General features: G+C 46.1%; 1 protein-coding gene across 3 annotated transcripts in view; it reads left to right on the top strand.

Annotated features, from left to right (window-relative positions):
* The window catches only part of Slc23a2 (solute carrier family 23 member 2), a 98,808-nt gene that overhangs the window by 46,386 nt on the left and 37,124 nt on the right, over window positions 1-15,298 (top strand). For all 3 annotated transcript variants that reach the window (XM_036183559.1, XM_036183558.1, XM_036183560.1), the window contains exons 2-5: window positions 203-456; window positions 9,115-9,213; window positions 12,193-12,309; window positions 14,470-14,627. In XM_036183559.1, the coding sequence (XP_036039452.1) occupies window positions 349-456; window positions 9,115-9,213; window positions 12,193-12,309; window positions 14,470-14,627 (482 nt within the window). In that variant the 5' untranslated portion in view covers window positions 203-348. The remainder of the gene's footprint in view (window positions 1-202; window positions 457-9,114; window positions 9,214-12,192; window positions 12,310-14,469; window positions 14,628-15,298) is intronic.

Below are 15,298 nucleotides of genomic sequence, written 5' to 3'. Positions count from 1 at the left end.
CTCCTCCTCCTCCTCCTCCTCTTCTTCTTCTTCTTCTTCTTCTTCTTCTTCTTCTTCTTCTTCTTCTAACATTTTTGACAACATTTTCATGCTCCCTGTAGGTGACGAGGATGAGTTCTTGGGACTCATTGGTGGGGTCTCATCAGCTGTTTGGGTGTGATGGGTCCTTGTCTGCCCTGACTTCCCGCGCTGTCTTTTGCAGGTGATAAGGATGACACTAATCTCCGTCTGAGAACCCGTGTTCCAGGTGCTGAAGAGAGAGCTCCCTCTGCTTGAGCTCCTGGCTTGAACAAGCCTTTACTGCAGCCACGCCAGGGCAACACTTGTGTAGCTTGCTCAACTTCCTTAATGATGGGTATCGGCAAGAACACGACCTCCAAATCAGTGGAGGCTGGTGGTTCCACAGAGGGCAAATATGAAGAGGAAGCGAAGCACCCCAATTTCTTCACCCTCCCGGTAAGAGCATCTCCTGCCTTCTAGTTCCTCTCTGGAGTAGATGTAGGACAGACTTTAAGTTCATTTATGTTTTCAGTGAACATTGTGGCATTGAAAATCAACTGCCTCTTACGCTGTCTTTGAGACAACCCAGTCTTGCCTGTACTCTCAGCCAGCCTCAGGGTACCTGCTTGAGTTAACCCAGGAAGGAATTACACACTCCTATTAATGTTTTAAAACCATCCCAATACTTATTCTGGAGAGAGTCTTCATTTTCTCTCCAAAACTGTACTGTTAGTAATAACATGTAATCCAACTTCTCAAATTGCAGATGGGAGGGATGAATGACATATTATTGGAATCATATATTAACATTTCAAAAGACATAGTTCAGACCTAACACACCATTAGATACCTTGAAGCTGGCTGATGCAACAAAGCCTCTTTTCTTTTCTTTTTCTTTTCTTTCTTTTCTTTTTTCCTTTCCTTTCCTTTCCTTTCCTTTCCTTTCCTTTCCTTTCCTTTCCCTTCCCTTCCCTTCCCGTCCCATCCCGTCCTCTCTTCCTTCCTTCCTTCCTTCCTTCCTTTCTTTGGTTCTTTGAGAATTTCATACAATGTAATTTGAACACATTCATCCCTTTCCTCCCAAGTCCTCCCATCCTCTCTTAACCTACGCTTGAGATTTCTTCTCTTTTATTTTCTTTTCTCACCAAGTCCAGTTTGTGTTGAGAGTTGAGACTGCCCTACTGTGTGTGTGGTTGACCTACCATGGCCATGTCATTAAAGAAAACAGACTGTTCTGTCCCTACCGTTTTGGAATGCTAGCATTGGGATTTCTTGCTCATCTTGCCCATTGTATGCTGGGATTGTAAGCCTCTGCTCTTACAGTCCTGGACAGTCCTCTGTGACACTCGGTGGCCACATTCAGGCAAAACCATGTGGAGTAGCCGATACTGCAGCCAGAAGCTCCCAGGCCCTGGGAACCGTGGCCTCTGGTAATCCTCAGCCCTGGGCTCCTCCGGCGCTCCTGTCACTGCATTGAGTTGTGGCTCACTTGTCCTTTAACATTAATGACACAGCTGTCCCTGGCCCCATAGTGAAACTGTGCAGCTTGTGTCCCAGCCCTCACATAGAGAGATGGAAGACAGGGGGTGACTAATGCCTGTCTGGCACATTCCAAGCCCTTGAGCCCCACATTGTCACATCTTCTCCCCAAAGTAAGGCTGACAGGCATTGGCTTGGAGCTGCTTGCTGTAGCTTTGGTGTGGTCTGTTTTCCTCCAAGTCCCATTGTGGATTAATCCCCGCTAGGAAATATGACGAGATGGCACAAGGTGAGACTTTGAAGAGGAGACCAGAGCTCTGCCCTTTGGAATGGATAATCTCTTCATGCATGTGATTGGTAGATTGATGAGTGGGTGGGCTGTGAAAGCCAGCTCAGCTAGCTAGGTCTCTGGCACATTGCCTGTCTTTCATCACGGCCTATTTTCCCAGCTCCCAGACTCTAGGCAAAATAGACATCGCCAGATACTGAGTCAGAACCACAGCCAGCTATTTTTCTTTTTCTTCTTTTAAGCCTCTATTTTACGGGTATGGGTGCTTTGCCTGCTCATGTGTCTATGTACCTTGTGCTGCAGAGCCTGCAGAGGCCAGAAGAGGTATCGATCCCCTTGGACAGGAGTTACAGTGGGTTTTTAGCCAGCATGTGGGTTCTGGGAATTGTACTTCTTTGTGTTTCTCATCTCAATGATGTGGGACCAATATTCCCAACCCTACCCTTGCAAGTCATTCCTGATACGGCTGCACCTCACTGCCCATATCTAGCTCAACTTTGACTCTGCTCAGAGCCATATTAATAGTGCAGATCAAAACCTAATCTTATAAATGTTAAAAACTATTCTAAGACTCTGCAGTTTCCTTGGTAAAATAGTGTTTGAAAGGTCACAAAGTGAAAATGGTATCAATTATCAATGCATTTTATTTTTGTTCCTTAAACACACACACACACACACACACACACACACACACACTCACTCAAACCCACTCACATACCCTCAGTACTTCTGAAGGACTGATTTTAAAATTGGATTTTTTTTCCCTTTCCTCTTTTGGGTGCTAGTTGTCTAACCAAGAGCCATATACATGCTAAGACATCCTCTGCCCCAGCATCTGGCCTGGAGCTGTGTATGCTAAGACGTCCTCTGCCCCAGAGATGTGTATGCTAAGACATCCTCTGCCCCAGCATCTGGCCTGGAGCTGTGTATGCTGACATCCTCTGCCCCAGCATCTGGCCTGGAGCTGTGTATGCTGACATCCTCTGCCCCAGCATCTGGCCTGGAGCTGTGTATGCTGACATCCTCTGCCCCAGCATCTGGCCTGGAGCTGTGTATTCTGACATCCTCTGCCCCAGCATCTGGCCTAGAGCTGGGTGCTGCCTGCTATATTCATCACAAAGCCCCCATACCTCAGAGCATCAGTCTATATATACCTTTACGCTTCAGTGGCCCTATCCTGTCCAGACCACTAGGTGTTGAAGGGTCTGCCTACCTCAGCTCCTGCCACTACCTTTGACTTTAGCCTGCCTGCCCACCCTCTGCTATAGCTGGAGTGGCTGAGAATTCCCTAGCTTGGCGCCTGGTGCCCACTCTGGACCTCCTGAGAGTGTCACTGTTGAGTCTTGTTTGTCTGGGACACAGCTAGCATCTGTTAAATAAGTATCTGAGTTTTCATTTAGTTCAAGGAGTATCTGTCTTATGTATAAGGATAGAAAGAATCAGGAGAGCAGTTGTAATTGTGAACTCTTGCCAAAATCTGTTGGTTTTGGTACCATGTAAGATTTTAAAATGCATTGAGGTTGGCTGTAGTGGTGCTACTTCCTGTAATCTCAGCACTCGGAGCCAAGGCTAGAGAGGGTCAGGAGGCTAGCCTGGGCTACATTTTGAGACCCTGTCTCAAAAATTTTTCTTAAGGTACAATTTGTATAACATAAAATTTGAAATAAAGTTGTCAGAGACATATGATATATTCACAGTGTTGTGTAACTATCACGTCCAGCTAGTTCCAACACGCCTTGTTCCCCAAGAGGTAGAGTTACCCAAGGAGTGGGGCGGCCTTGTCACGGCTTACTCTACTCTAGACTCGGGTTTCTCTGATGGAGTCCGTCCCTTTGTGCTGTGTGAGGAAGTGTCTAGTGCCCCTGTGTACTCCTGGGTTCTCGGGCTTGAGTGGTGCCGTGCTGCAGGAGATGCTGCAGCTGCAGGTGCAGACTTGAAACTGGCTGGGAACATGGCTCTTGCTGCAGCCAGTACAGGCAAACCAATGTCACAAACCCGGTTGTTCATAGAAGAAGCTGTAGTGTGGCTTAGAGTTTTGTCTGTTTTTGTTGTCGTTTGTTTCGTGTTGGGGGTGGAGTCTTGCTCTGGTCCAGTCTGGCTCTAGATACACAATCCTCCTGCCTCAGCCTTCTGAGAACTAGGATTATAGGTATGTACCACTGTCCCTGGATAGAAATACTTTTAAAAGCAGATCTTTGCTTAAAGTAATAAAAGAAAATTCTGCTCCATTAGAGTGTGGTAAGATCTCTGGCATACTTTAAAACTTGGACTTGGGTCTGCATGCTTTCGAATGAGAAGTTTAATTTTTTGCTGGCTCAATTTCCTTAGCTACAAAAGTAAGTGTATTGGAAATCTCTCTGGAATTCCTCAGTCCAAGGAACTTTATACTCACTCTATTGCTTAGCTCTTTAGTCTTCTTAGTAACTCCTTCCTGGAGAAAAAACTTGTGTTCATTATCGGAAACTACCAAAATATGTAAAAGGAAAAGGCAGGTAAAATGGCCTTTAGATCAACAACAGCCACTGTTAATATCTTGTCATTGTCTCCTGTTTTAAATTTTGGCTTGTGTGCTGATGCTATTGTAGTTTTTTGGATTTTTTTCCATTGTCAGTATGTCAACTTCAAAGTTTCTTCCCTCCCCTCCCACCTTCTCCCCCCCTCCCATCCTCTTTCCCTTTAGACAGCGCCCTGTGTGGCCCAGACAAGTATACAATGTATCTTGATCATAGTCAACTTCCTGACCACCTCGAAGTTCTCCCAGAATCTCCCCCATTCCCCTCTTCTTCACATTGCACAGTCTAGTTAATGCTGCTGTCTGTGCATGGGTGTAAAGAAATGGTTCTCAAACTTCGTAGCAATGTGACCCTTTAATACAGTTCCTCATGTTCTGGTGACTCTCAACCGTAATATCGTTTTGTTGCTACTTCATAACTGTAATTTTGCTGCTAGTATGACTTGCAACCCTGGTAAAGAGGTTGTCTGACCCACAGGTTAAGAACCTTTGGTGCAGAGCCATACACCACAATTCTCAGTACTCAAGCTGGCTTAGGCAGCTCATAACTGGCCATAACTTGAGCTTCAGGGGAACCTGCAAGAGGCCATTCCCTAAAGAAAATGGACTCTCCTCCTCTTAGCAGCCGTGAGCTGCCTATTTTTCCCACCTAGGGTAGGGCCTTGTGAGCCCCTGCTTCATTATGCTTGTTCTTACACAGGTTTCTTTCTTGCTTTCTTCCCCTCCCTTGTTGGTGTGGATGCTCTTTATGAACTGTTGATTTAGTTCCTTTTCTCTGTTTTGCATTATATAGTTTATCTTGTGTCTTTATTTCACAGTGCTGGAATTTAAACTGTATGTTGGTCTTTTGCTAATCTATGTTTTTTGTTGTGGTGGTTTGAGATAAGAGTCTCATTCTGTAGATCCCCTGGAACTGGAGTTATCTATATGAGATGGTTGTAAGCTCCCATGTACATGCTGAGAATTGAACCTTGGTCCTCTGCGAGAGCAGTGAGTGCTTTTAAACACTGAGCCATCCCTCTAATTCCTATATATGGAATTTGTATTACAATGATATACTTCTAACCAATACAGTTTGTGCTGGCTGATTTATTATTACTGCCTGGGGGTCAGCCTCCAGTAGCACCGGCTCAAAGGGAATCCAGAGTCAGTGAGTGCTGTGACCTTTCTATCTGAGGGGGTTAGGGAAAAAGACACTCACACATTCTTGATGGTTCCCTTCAGACAGTTTCTTTATTCTTCTTTCATATTCTCTCTGTTCTTTGTTTTCCTGGCAGTTTCCTTCTCTCATTCTTTTTTGTTTGTTTGTTTTGTTTTGTTTTTCGAGACAGGGTTTCTCTGTAGCTTTGGAGCCTGTCCTGGATCTCGCTCTGTAGACCAGGTTGGCCTGGAACTCACAGAGATCCACCTGCCTCTGCCTCCTGAGTGCTGGGATTAAAGGTGTGCACCACCACTGCCTGGCTGCTTCTCTCATTCTTGATGTTTTCCTTCTAACTCTATCTTTGTTCTTTCCTTACAGCTTACATACCCCAACAAAATTACAGTGTGGTTACATTCTGTTTTTCAAGTGAATGATTACAATGAATGCAAGTAAAAAGCAGCATGTTTTCCATATCCCTTACAAAATTAAACATTTTACACATCACAGGTGAAAAACAAATTATCCCCAAGAACTCACATACATTCATTCAAGCAACATGTTATAGATTAACAAAGTGTAAGCAAACAAGGTATTCTTTTACTGGCAGGCTGTATTTTGGGGCTACACAGAAAGGACCAATTATTTTATTACTTACCTTAAAAGGTAATTTTATAAGGAATCTTAGAGAAATCATAAACTTAAACTTTTATACATGAAAAACAACCAATCATCTCTACTTTAAACCTTTAGGGTGCATACCCATTCATCATCAATAGTTTCTTATATCAGGAGATTGAGGGCAGAAATGGGTATAAGGAATTAATCATCACCTTTGGTCATTAACCAGTCCTAGCAAGAAAGGCACATCAGCTAATGGTAACTGGGCTGCTTTGTTCTTGTTCTCTGAACTTAAAGAGTCCCTCACTCACCCATGTGCCTTTCTAAAACTTTAGATTGTCTTCTTGGGGTTTCCAGCTCAAAGCTATTTGATGAAAACATCTTAGTCTAACTTTAAGTTACTTTCAGAGCTTTGTTTCAGCTATGATACGCTCTGAAACCTGTGAACACATCTCCCAACATTAAGGTTAAAAGAATTTAATCATCGGTGGCGGTGGCATATGCCTTTAATCCCAGCACTCGGGGAGGCAGAGCCAGGTGGATCTCTGTGAGTTCGAGGTCAGCCTGGTCTACAGGGTGAGATCCAGGACAGACACCAAAAATTATCAATTAGACAGTACAACTTAGGAAGAAATCATCTTCATAGTAATCACAGGAAAAAGTGCCCAGTAGAACGGGATGTTTCCATGAGATAAACACACTACAGTACAGGCAGTGGGGATCTCCCCACACCCATTCACACCAGGCCAAATACCCAATAAAGATGGCAGCAGCAAACATGTGAAGGCACAGCAGGAGCAAAAGACATTCTGGAGCCTGTGGTCTCAGGGCCTTGTCTATCTGAGAGTCACCCACTAGGGTTTTTCCTCCTGGTGGACTGACACCTTGCCATTTGCTGCTCCTCTGACATAGCCACTGGCAATATATGGACAGGGACACACACACACACACACACACACACACACACACACACTAGTATCTTATAGCTCTGGCTCTGGTTGGCTTAGTACTTGCTTGTAGACCTGTCTGGCCTTAAATCCAGAGATCTTCCTGCCTCTGCTGATAGACTTCTAATCCTGTTTTTTTAAGAAGTACTTGTTTGGATCTAGATGACGTGGCATTGTCCCCGTGCCAGCATGTGGGAGGCTGAACGCAGGAGTATCATGAGAGTTCTAGGCCAGTCTGGGCCATGTAGCAAAACTTTGCCCCAAAAAATCAAGCAAAATGTAGTTCTGCTGTTACCACTACAGCTAAGTTATATGAAGTTTTCCTTGATGTTACAGATTCCACGTAAGAATCGCTTTCCTGAGACTAGAAAGATGCCTTAGCAGTTAAGAGCACTTGTTTCTTAGAGGGCCTGAGCTCAGTTGTCAGTACCCAAGTTGGGTTAGGCAGCTCATAACTGGGCATAACTTGAGCTTCAGGAGATCTGATGCCCACTTCTGGCCTCCTCAGGCACCCACAAACTTACATACACATAGTGGTTAGTCTGTCTGCCTGTCTGTCTATCTAGCTATCTGCAATACTTACTCTCTTGGGGTTAAAGCCTCTTTTGTTTTTAGTATTGCATTTTGAAAAACCCCAAGGAATGGAACCATTTGGTTAAGGAATGAAAATACTTTTAGTTTTCTTGTTTCTAATCAGATAAATCATACTGTTTCTCATCCAAGGAGGCAAGCATGGGGCTAGACTTCCTTTGAATCCATCCCAAGATGGACTGGTCCTCCGGTCTCCCAGTGTCCCAAACAGCTACACACAGCAGGCTACTTGGTTATAGTCCTCTGACTGCAACACTTCCTGCCTGCCCCCCAACCCCCCTATTTTTATCCATATGTCTTTACTTACAAGTGTTCACTGCAAAATCTTTGCAGAGGTTTGAAGCCTCTGTTTCTGCTACACCATCAATGCTGGGCCCTCACTGGAACTTCTCTTGGTTACCCTGTTGTTGCCCTGTGTCGTGGAGATCCTGCAGCTTTGGGTCTGCAGGATTGGTCCCTTCACATGCTCCAGCAGATTACAGATAGTGTGGATGTTGGGGAGGTCCAACTCATAACCCTGGTTCTGGGCCTGTATAGTTTCAGGATTGGTCAGTCCGCCAGCTCTCCCTTGTCCTTACCACCAAGGTGAGCTTTCCTGCATGGTCCTCGCTTGCTCACCCCCTGCAGCAATGAGCAAGGGGCTGGGGCAGCTCTCTTGTAGCTACACCTTCAGGGCCAGCTCTCCTGTACCCACACCTTCAGGGCCAGCTCTCCTGTACCCACACCTTCAGGGCCAGCTCTCCTGTACCCACACCTTCAGGGCCAGCTCTCCAGTACCCACACCTTCAGGGCCAGCTCTCCTGTAGTGTTGCCCAGGTATGGCGTAGGGGTCTGCTCTTCCAAGTGCTGCAGTTGATGAGAGGCAAGGACAGCTCTCTCACTCTTACGACCCAGGGCCAGCTCTCACACCTGCTCAGGCCTTGATGCAGGTGGGGAGAGGATCTCTCTCCTGCCCATGCCACCACATGGCAGATGAGCAGTGGGGACAGCTCTCCCATGCTCACAACTTCGGGGTTGGCTCACCCATACCTCCACCGATAGGATTAGCTCCATTGAGCTGCCCAGTCGAGGTGCGGGGCCTGCTCTCCTGAGGCAACACTTCCTCTTTCTAGAGCAGACTGGCAGTTGCTTTGGTGGTTCCTGGATAAGTGATCTTAACCAAAGTAGCTTAGACACCACCACTCGGCAGCACCCTGATCACCCGAATTGCAACACTGGCTTATCAGTCACCTCCCTTGTCCTGGAGGGTGTTGGGGAGCCTATGGCTAGAGGTTTCTTTGGAATGTTTCATTTCGGTCTTCCCGGGTGGGCTCTGGCTCACCCAGCTCCACCCTGTGGGTCATAGCACATTTCCCCATTTAAAATAGCCTATACATATCAGAGTTTCATTTAAGAAAATGAACTTTGCTGCTATGATACGTAAAATGCATTTTAGGGCTCTTATAAGAATTATGGGAGGCCTTTTGGAAAAAACACATTTCCCTACAGCATAGTGGCAAGTGTTGAAGCAGCCTCTCAGTATAGCCCTTCTCCCCAGGTGGTGATCAACGGAGGGGCCACGTCCAGCGGAGAGCAGGACAATGAAGACACTGAGCTCATGGCAATCTACACCACAGAGAATGGCATCGCAGAGAAGGTACCCATGCTCACCCCCTCTACTGCCTGACCCTGTGTTTCTGCAGGGCCAAGGATGTCTCTGGTTTGGGACAGTGTGTGTGTGTGTGTGTGTGTGTGTGTGTGTGTGTGTGTGTGTTGGGGGGGTGGTCTGCATGTTTGTTTTGTAATGGAAGAGTCATAATTACTAGGTTTTAATTGTCTTAGTAGCAGTTAAGGTTAAAAGCCCGTAAGAGTCATTATCTAGGTATTTTTAAAAGCCTTGCCAGAATGCCTGAGAACAGTGGTTAAGAGCTTGAGGTCTGAGAGTCAAGTCTGATTACAGAGGTGACTCAGACTCTTAAGGAAATGGCCATGACTCTCTGGGCATCAGCTTTCACTTCAAAAATAAGAATAAAAATACAAGGTAGGTGTACCTAAGATAGATATCTGAAATCCAAAATTTTCAACTACCAATGTGGCATTCAAAAGCATTTTGTAAGTAGTGTATGTATGTGTATGTATGTGTGTGTATAGATGTGTACTTGTATTTGTATATATACACATATACACATGTATGTTTTTCTGTATAGTTTTGGAGCTGGTCCCGGAACTCACTCTATAGACCAGGCTGTCCTCTGCCTCCCAAGTGCTGGGACTAAAGGCGTGTGCCACCACCGCCTGGCAAGGATGTTGGCACTCTTGAGGCAGCATGGACCTTCAGGGGTCACTGGGCAGACTATAGCATATATTCCCTTAGGCTTTATCACTTTTGTAAGATATGTGACAGGGTTGAGTTTGCCTTGTGTGGTGAGCCCAGTATGTCCATAGTCCCGTCAAGTGTAGACAAGTGTTTCAGGAATGGCCATTGGGTCCAATCACGTCTTTATTTTTTTTTTCCCTAAGGTTTATTTATTTATTATGTATACAGTGTTCTATCTGCACATATCCCTGCAGGCCAGAAGAGGGCACCAGATCTTATTACAGATGGTTGTGAGCCACCATGTCGTTGCCGGGACCTGAACCGGGGATCTTTGGAAGAGCAGCCAGTGCTCTTAATCTCTCCAGCCCCCAATCATGTCTTTATGATTCCTAGATTCCATTCAGTTCTCATCCTCACAGTTGTTTATGGCGAGAAGCTGCAGATAAAATTCCTGATTTTTCCAGTCACCGTTCCCCCAGTGTAGGCAGGCAGGCGGTGTTGTAATTCTCCTGCAGCAACGGATGGCACTCGTGAAATGTTACCAACTAGAGAAACCCACTGGAGCTTTGGCATGGAAGGTTTTATCAGGAAGCCAACCTCTTAGGTATGGCTGGCCACCTCTGTGGCTGAGTTTAGATTCTGGCTTCTCAGACAACAAAGCTGGGAACGGTGACCCAAGGACCTTGCTGTAGACCACATTGTTAGTCTAAGTGTTACCTTACCCAAGGCTTTAGAGGGGAAAAAATAAGTGATAGTATGATTTTTAAAACCCAAGAACAAAAGCAAAGCGCCTGGGCTAGTATTAGGAAGGCCAGACCTTCTTTGCAAGGTGAGGTGTGAGTGGCCCAGGCCTTCTGAGCCAATCTTTTCTGAGTCTCCTACATGTACATTGCACCTTCTCATGTCTACTACCACAGCTTTCGAAAGACACAATACCCTTCTAACACATTCAGCAGGACAGGCCTGCCAACATCTGCTGCTGGACCAGAGGCAAATGTCAGCTTCATTAAGCTGTACCTTTAAACTGTAGAAGATGAAGCAAAACTCTAGCATGTTTGTGGAAAGGGATTCAACCCCAGGACAGAGCTTCCCCTTTCAAGGAAATTTGGGAGACAGTGCATGGAGCCAGCAGCATGTGGGCTGGATCCGCCAGACATGGGCTCCAGGGTCACAGTATCATCTTTCTTTCTTTCTTTCTTTCTTTCTTTCTTTCTTTCTTTCTTTCTTTCTTTCTTTCTCTCTCTCTCTCTCTCTCTCTCTCTCTCTCTCCCTTCCTTCCTTCCTTCCTTCCTTCCTTCCTCTCTCTCTCTTTCTTTCTTTCTTTCTTTCTTTCTTTCTTTCTTTCTTTGGAACATTTTCATTTTGGTTCCTATTACTTTGCTAGGTTACAAAATATTTTTAATAAGATACTGTGTTCATTAATTTTTTAATTACTGTGATAAAGTACCACAGCCAAGGCTTATTTGGGGCTTGTGGCTCCATGGCCACTACTGCAGGGAGCTTGGCAGCAGTCAGGTGACTGGGAGCTTAAATCTGGAACCACAAACAGGAATCAGAGAAGCCTGGCCCCGGGGACACACTTCCTCCAGCAAAGCCATACCTCTTAATCCCCCAAACAGCCCCTAACTAGGGACCTGAGACTAGGGACATTTGAATACTTGGTCTCTAGGCATCTCATTCCAACTACCACAGATACACATGGCAGATTCTAAGAAAACAATTAATTCTTTGCCGTCTTAGAAACAAGAGCAGTTTTAATATTGTGTAGAAAGAAAGACAGGGTTTCCTTGAGCCTTCTGTTCAGCTGATGTCCTGGATGACTATACAGCTAGGTTGAGTTAGCTGTCTTGGTGATCTTGGCCTTCAAAAGCATGTAGTACTTAACATTTTAAAATCTTTATTAAATTGTCACATAAAATGTTAGAAATATTTTCGCCTTTTTTTCTAATTAAGAAATTTTTTATTCATTTTACATACCAATCACAGATCCCCTTCTTCCCTCCTCCAGAATTCTCTTCCAACCCACCCCCCATCTTTAAAAAAATTATTTATTTATTTATTTATTTATTATTTTAAATAAAGCCAAAACCAAAATCTGAGTCCTTAAGCTTGGGCAGAAGGTCTGCTCAGGTTTGGTGCTCTTGGGGATGGTTGACGTCAAGGGAGACAGAGCTCTCATTCTGAGAACTAGCTCTCTGAACCCTGAATCAGTGCTCAAAAGATGGAATGCAGTTTGGGGTAGTAGAGGGCTACACTAAGCTGAAAGAGCTAACATTTTGGGCGGTGACTAAGCCTTTCTTTTTCTCGTCTCGACTCCAGAGTTCTCTTGCAGAGACCCTAGACAGCACTGGGAGTCTGGATCCCCAGAGGTCAGATATGATCTACACTATAGAAGATGTTCCTCCCTGGTACTTGTGCATATTCCTGGGGTTGCAGGTAAGATGGTTCTTCCAGGGTGTGTGACCTCTGGGCTAATGCTTGTACTGTCTACCAGCTAGATTTTCAAGAGATTCCTTTTTTTTTTTTTCTTTTCTTTTTATGGCAAGGTCTCTTTGTGTAGCCTTGAGTGTCCTAGAACTCACTCTGTAGACCAGGCTGGCCTTGAACTCAGATGCCTCTGAATCCCGAATGCTGGGATTAGAGGTGTGTGCCACCCACCCCATAGTCTTTTTTTGTTTTTATTCTATGTATTATGTGTGGGTATGTATGCAACTGCAGATGCTGTGGAGGCTATAGGTGTTGGATTCCCACAGCCTGACGAGGTTCTGGGAACTGAACCCCCTTTTTCTGAGAGAACAATAGATGCTTTTAATTGCTGAGCCATCTCTCTAGTCCCCAAGTTTTATCTTTAATTAAGATTTATTATGGATTATTTCCCAAGAATGGTGCATAGGAATTTTCAGCATCAATTTCATAAGCAGCAGGAAGAAGAAAAGAGCTGGGGAAGGAAGCTCTCGGGGAACTAAAAAGGTAATACAACAGGAAGGAGAACGGAGGCAGCTGTAGGGAGGCGGACAGAAGAAGGAAGGAAGCAGAACACAGAGGAAGCAGGCGTTAGCTTTGACCTCCCACCCCTGACCTCAGCAGTCCTGACCATGGCAAGTGCCTGTTGGCCAGGACCTGAGAGAAGGTCTTCCCTTGTAAAGGAAGGGCTGCTGGCCAGCCTTACCCGCTGCAGCTTCCAGCGGGAGGGAGGCTGACAGTAGCCTACTGTAGGTCTGCTGCTTGTCCTCAGGACTCTTGTCCTGCCTAAAGACTGAAAGTGACTTCTTAAAAAAGGGACAGGCGGGGGCTCTCTCCTCCTGGCCTCACTGCCTGGCTTCTGACTACTCTGGGTTTGAACCCTGTTTTGAGAGGTGTGTTTCCGTATCTCCTTGCTGAAGTTTGTGTGATCTCTAAGGTTTCCCAGGTGCTGGGAAAGTCAGTCTTGCTGCCCAGACCCCTATGTTTACCTGGAGCTGGATTGTGCCTGGCCCTCACTGGTGCCTGGTTATGTTTTCCTCCCCACCCTGCAGCTGGAGGGCTGAGTGGGCTTGGTGAATAACTAAACTCAGGCCAGGTATCCTGGACCTAATATAAGAGGCATACCTTTCAGATCTTTCTGCTATAGATGTTTCCAGAATAGTCAAATGGAGCAACAACTCTTGTCTCCTGCTCTTCACAGTACACGGGGACATTGTACACTGCTAGGAGAACTTTTCGACAGAACACACACCTGCCCATTTGAGTTGCAGTCAGGGTGCATGCTTCTCTCACTTGGGCAGAAACGGGAAGCTGTGGGGATGAAAAAGAGGAAGTTCACAGAAGAGATGGAAAGAAATAGAAAATTAGGGGGAAAGGGAAGTAAATTGTGAATGCTGGGGCCATCTTCAAGAGCCATGGGAGTAAGGATGGGTCCTAAAAGGAAGAGTAGTAGGGGGTTCTTTCTGAAGGATTCCTGGAGCCACTGTACCCTGAACCTTGCCTATCTGGAATAGGTGAATATTTGCCTAGTGGTACCAGACCACAGAACACGGTAGAAAATGCCTTCTGCTGTGAACTCGCTGTGTGGTATACTCCCCAGACCTGAGAGGGCTAAAAAGAAGTGAAAGAACTCCATAGACTAATATCTTAGGAGTGCAGATATAAAATAGGAGCGTGTCAGCGGCGTTCGGTGCATTCCTGTTATCTCTGATTCCAAAATGAGATCCTGTCTCTATAAAAGATGAACAAAACAAGATCTTATCAAATCAAGTCCTAGAGTATGGCTATCTAGGGTCCTGCAAGAATGGTTCAGCACAATGCAGTTGCAGCTTAGGGAAGTGTTTGGGAGGACAAAAAGTAGGTGTCTCTAGTGAGAACCATCTCAGCTTCTGTTGAGAGCTTCCTTTGAGCCAAAGTGAACTCATGTCAGTGATGTCCTAATACGACTGGGTGACAGGGAAGGAAAGTGACATTGTGAATGGACACGATCAGATGTATAACTTATACACCTAGAGATCCTTCCCGTGGCTGTGTGTCTTAAAGACACGGGGCGGGGGGGGGGGGGGGGCAGCATGAGAGCAATCAAGCAAAAGCAAGGGCGGGTTTACTTTACCCTTGTCTCTCCTTGAGCAGCACTACCTGACGTGTTTCAGCGGCACAATCGCTGTGCCCTTCCTGCTGGCTGATGCCATGTGTGTGGGGGATGACCAATGGGCCACCAGCCAGCTCATCGGGACCATTTTCTTCTGCGTGGGAATCACTACATTGCTGCAGACAACATTTGGATGCAGGTGAGATGGGGTGCTGTGGGACATTCACCTCCCAGCATGGCACTGAGCTGGGCCCTTTGCCCAGCACTATTGGATAGATCAGTTGGTATTACAGTGTATTCCAGTGGCCATTGGTCTCCACTCCACCTTTACAAGGTGTCACTGGCCCCATGTTCCTTCTCTTCATAAAGGAAACGATCCCATTGTGCAAGCTGAAAACAAAGCCTTGTTATTGCCAGTCTTTAGCATGCCTTCTAATCCTCTCCTGTGATTCAGACCCAGTCTCTCTGACTGAGTCCCACGTGGTCTCTTGCACTGTGACTCTCCCCAGCCCAGGCCATCTTTCTACTACTCCCCTCCTTGGGCAGGCCAGGCGGCATCCTTCCTGGGGTACAGCTTGTCCCTGATCTCTCTGCCTTCCCCAGGTTCCCAGGTGAGCCTCTGAGCCCCACCCTCCTGCATGTCCCAGTGGCCCGCCCAGGGAGCACACTTCCACATCCTCCATCCCACTCATCCCCACTCCTGAGATTCCTGAAGTCCTCTGTTCTCCCTAAGTTTCTACACATGTGTTTTGTGTTCTTCGGATTCCTCTTCTAACGGAGCCTGCTCTTCTGCTCTTTGCCCCGCCCTCTCACACTGCCCCTCCTGGTACACTTTGGCTTATTTACCTTGGCGTCATAGCCCCGTACCTG

This window comes from Onychomys torridus, chromosome 4, assembly GCF_903995425.1.
Source record: "Onychomys torridus chromosome 4, mOncTor1.1, whole genome shotgun sequence".
Taxonomy (NCBI): domain Eukaryota; kingdom Metazoa; phylum Chordata; class Mammalia; order Rodentia; family Cricetidae; genus Onychomys; species Onychomys torridus.
Note: the sequence above shows the minus strand (reverse complement) of the source record. Positions and strands in the feature narration are given on the sequence as shown.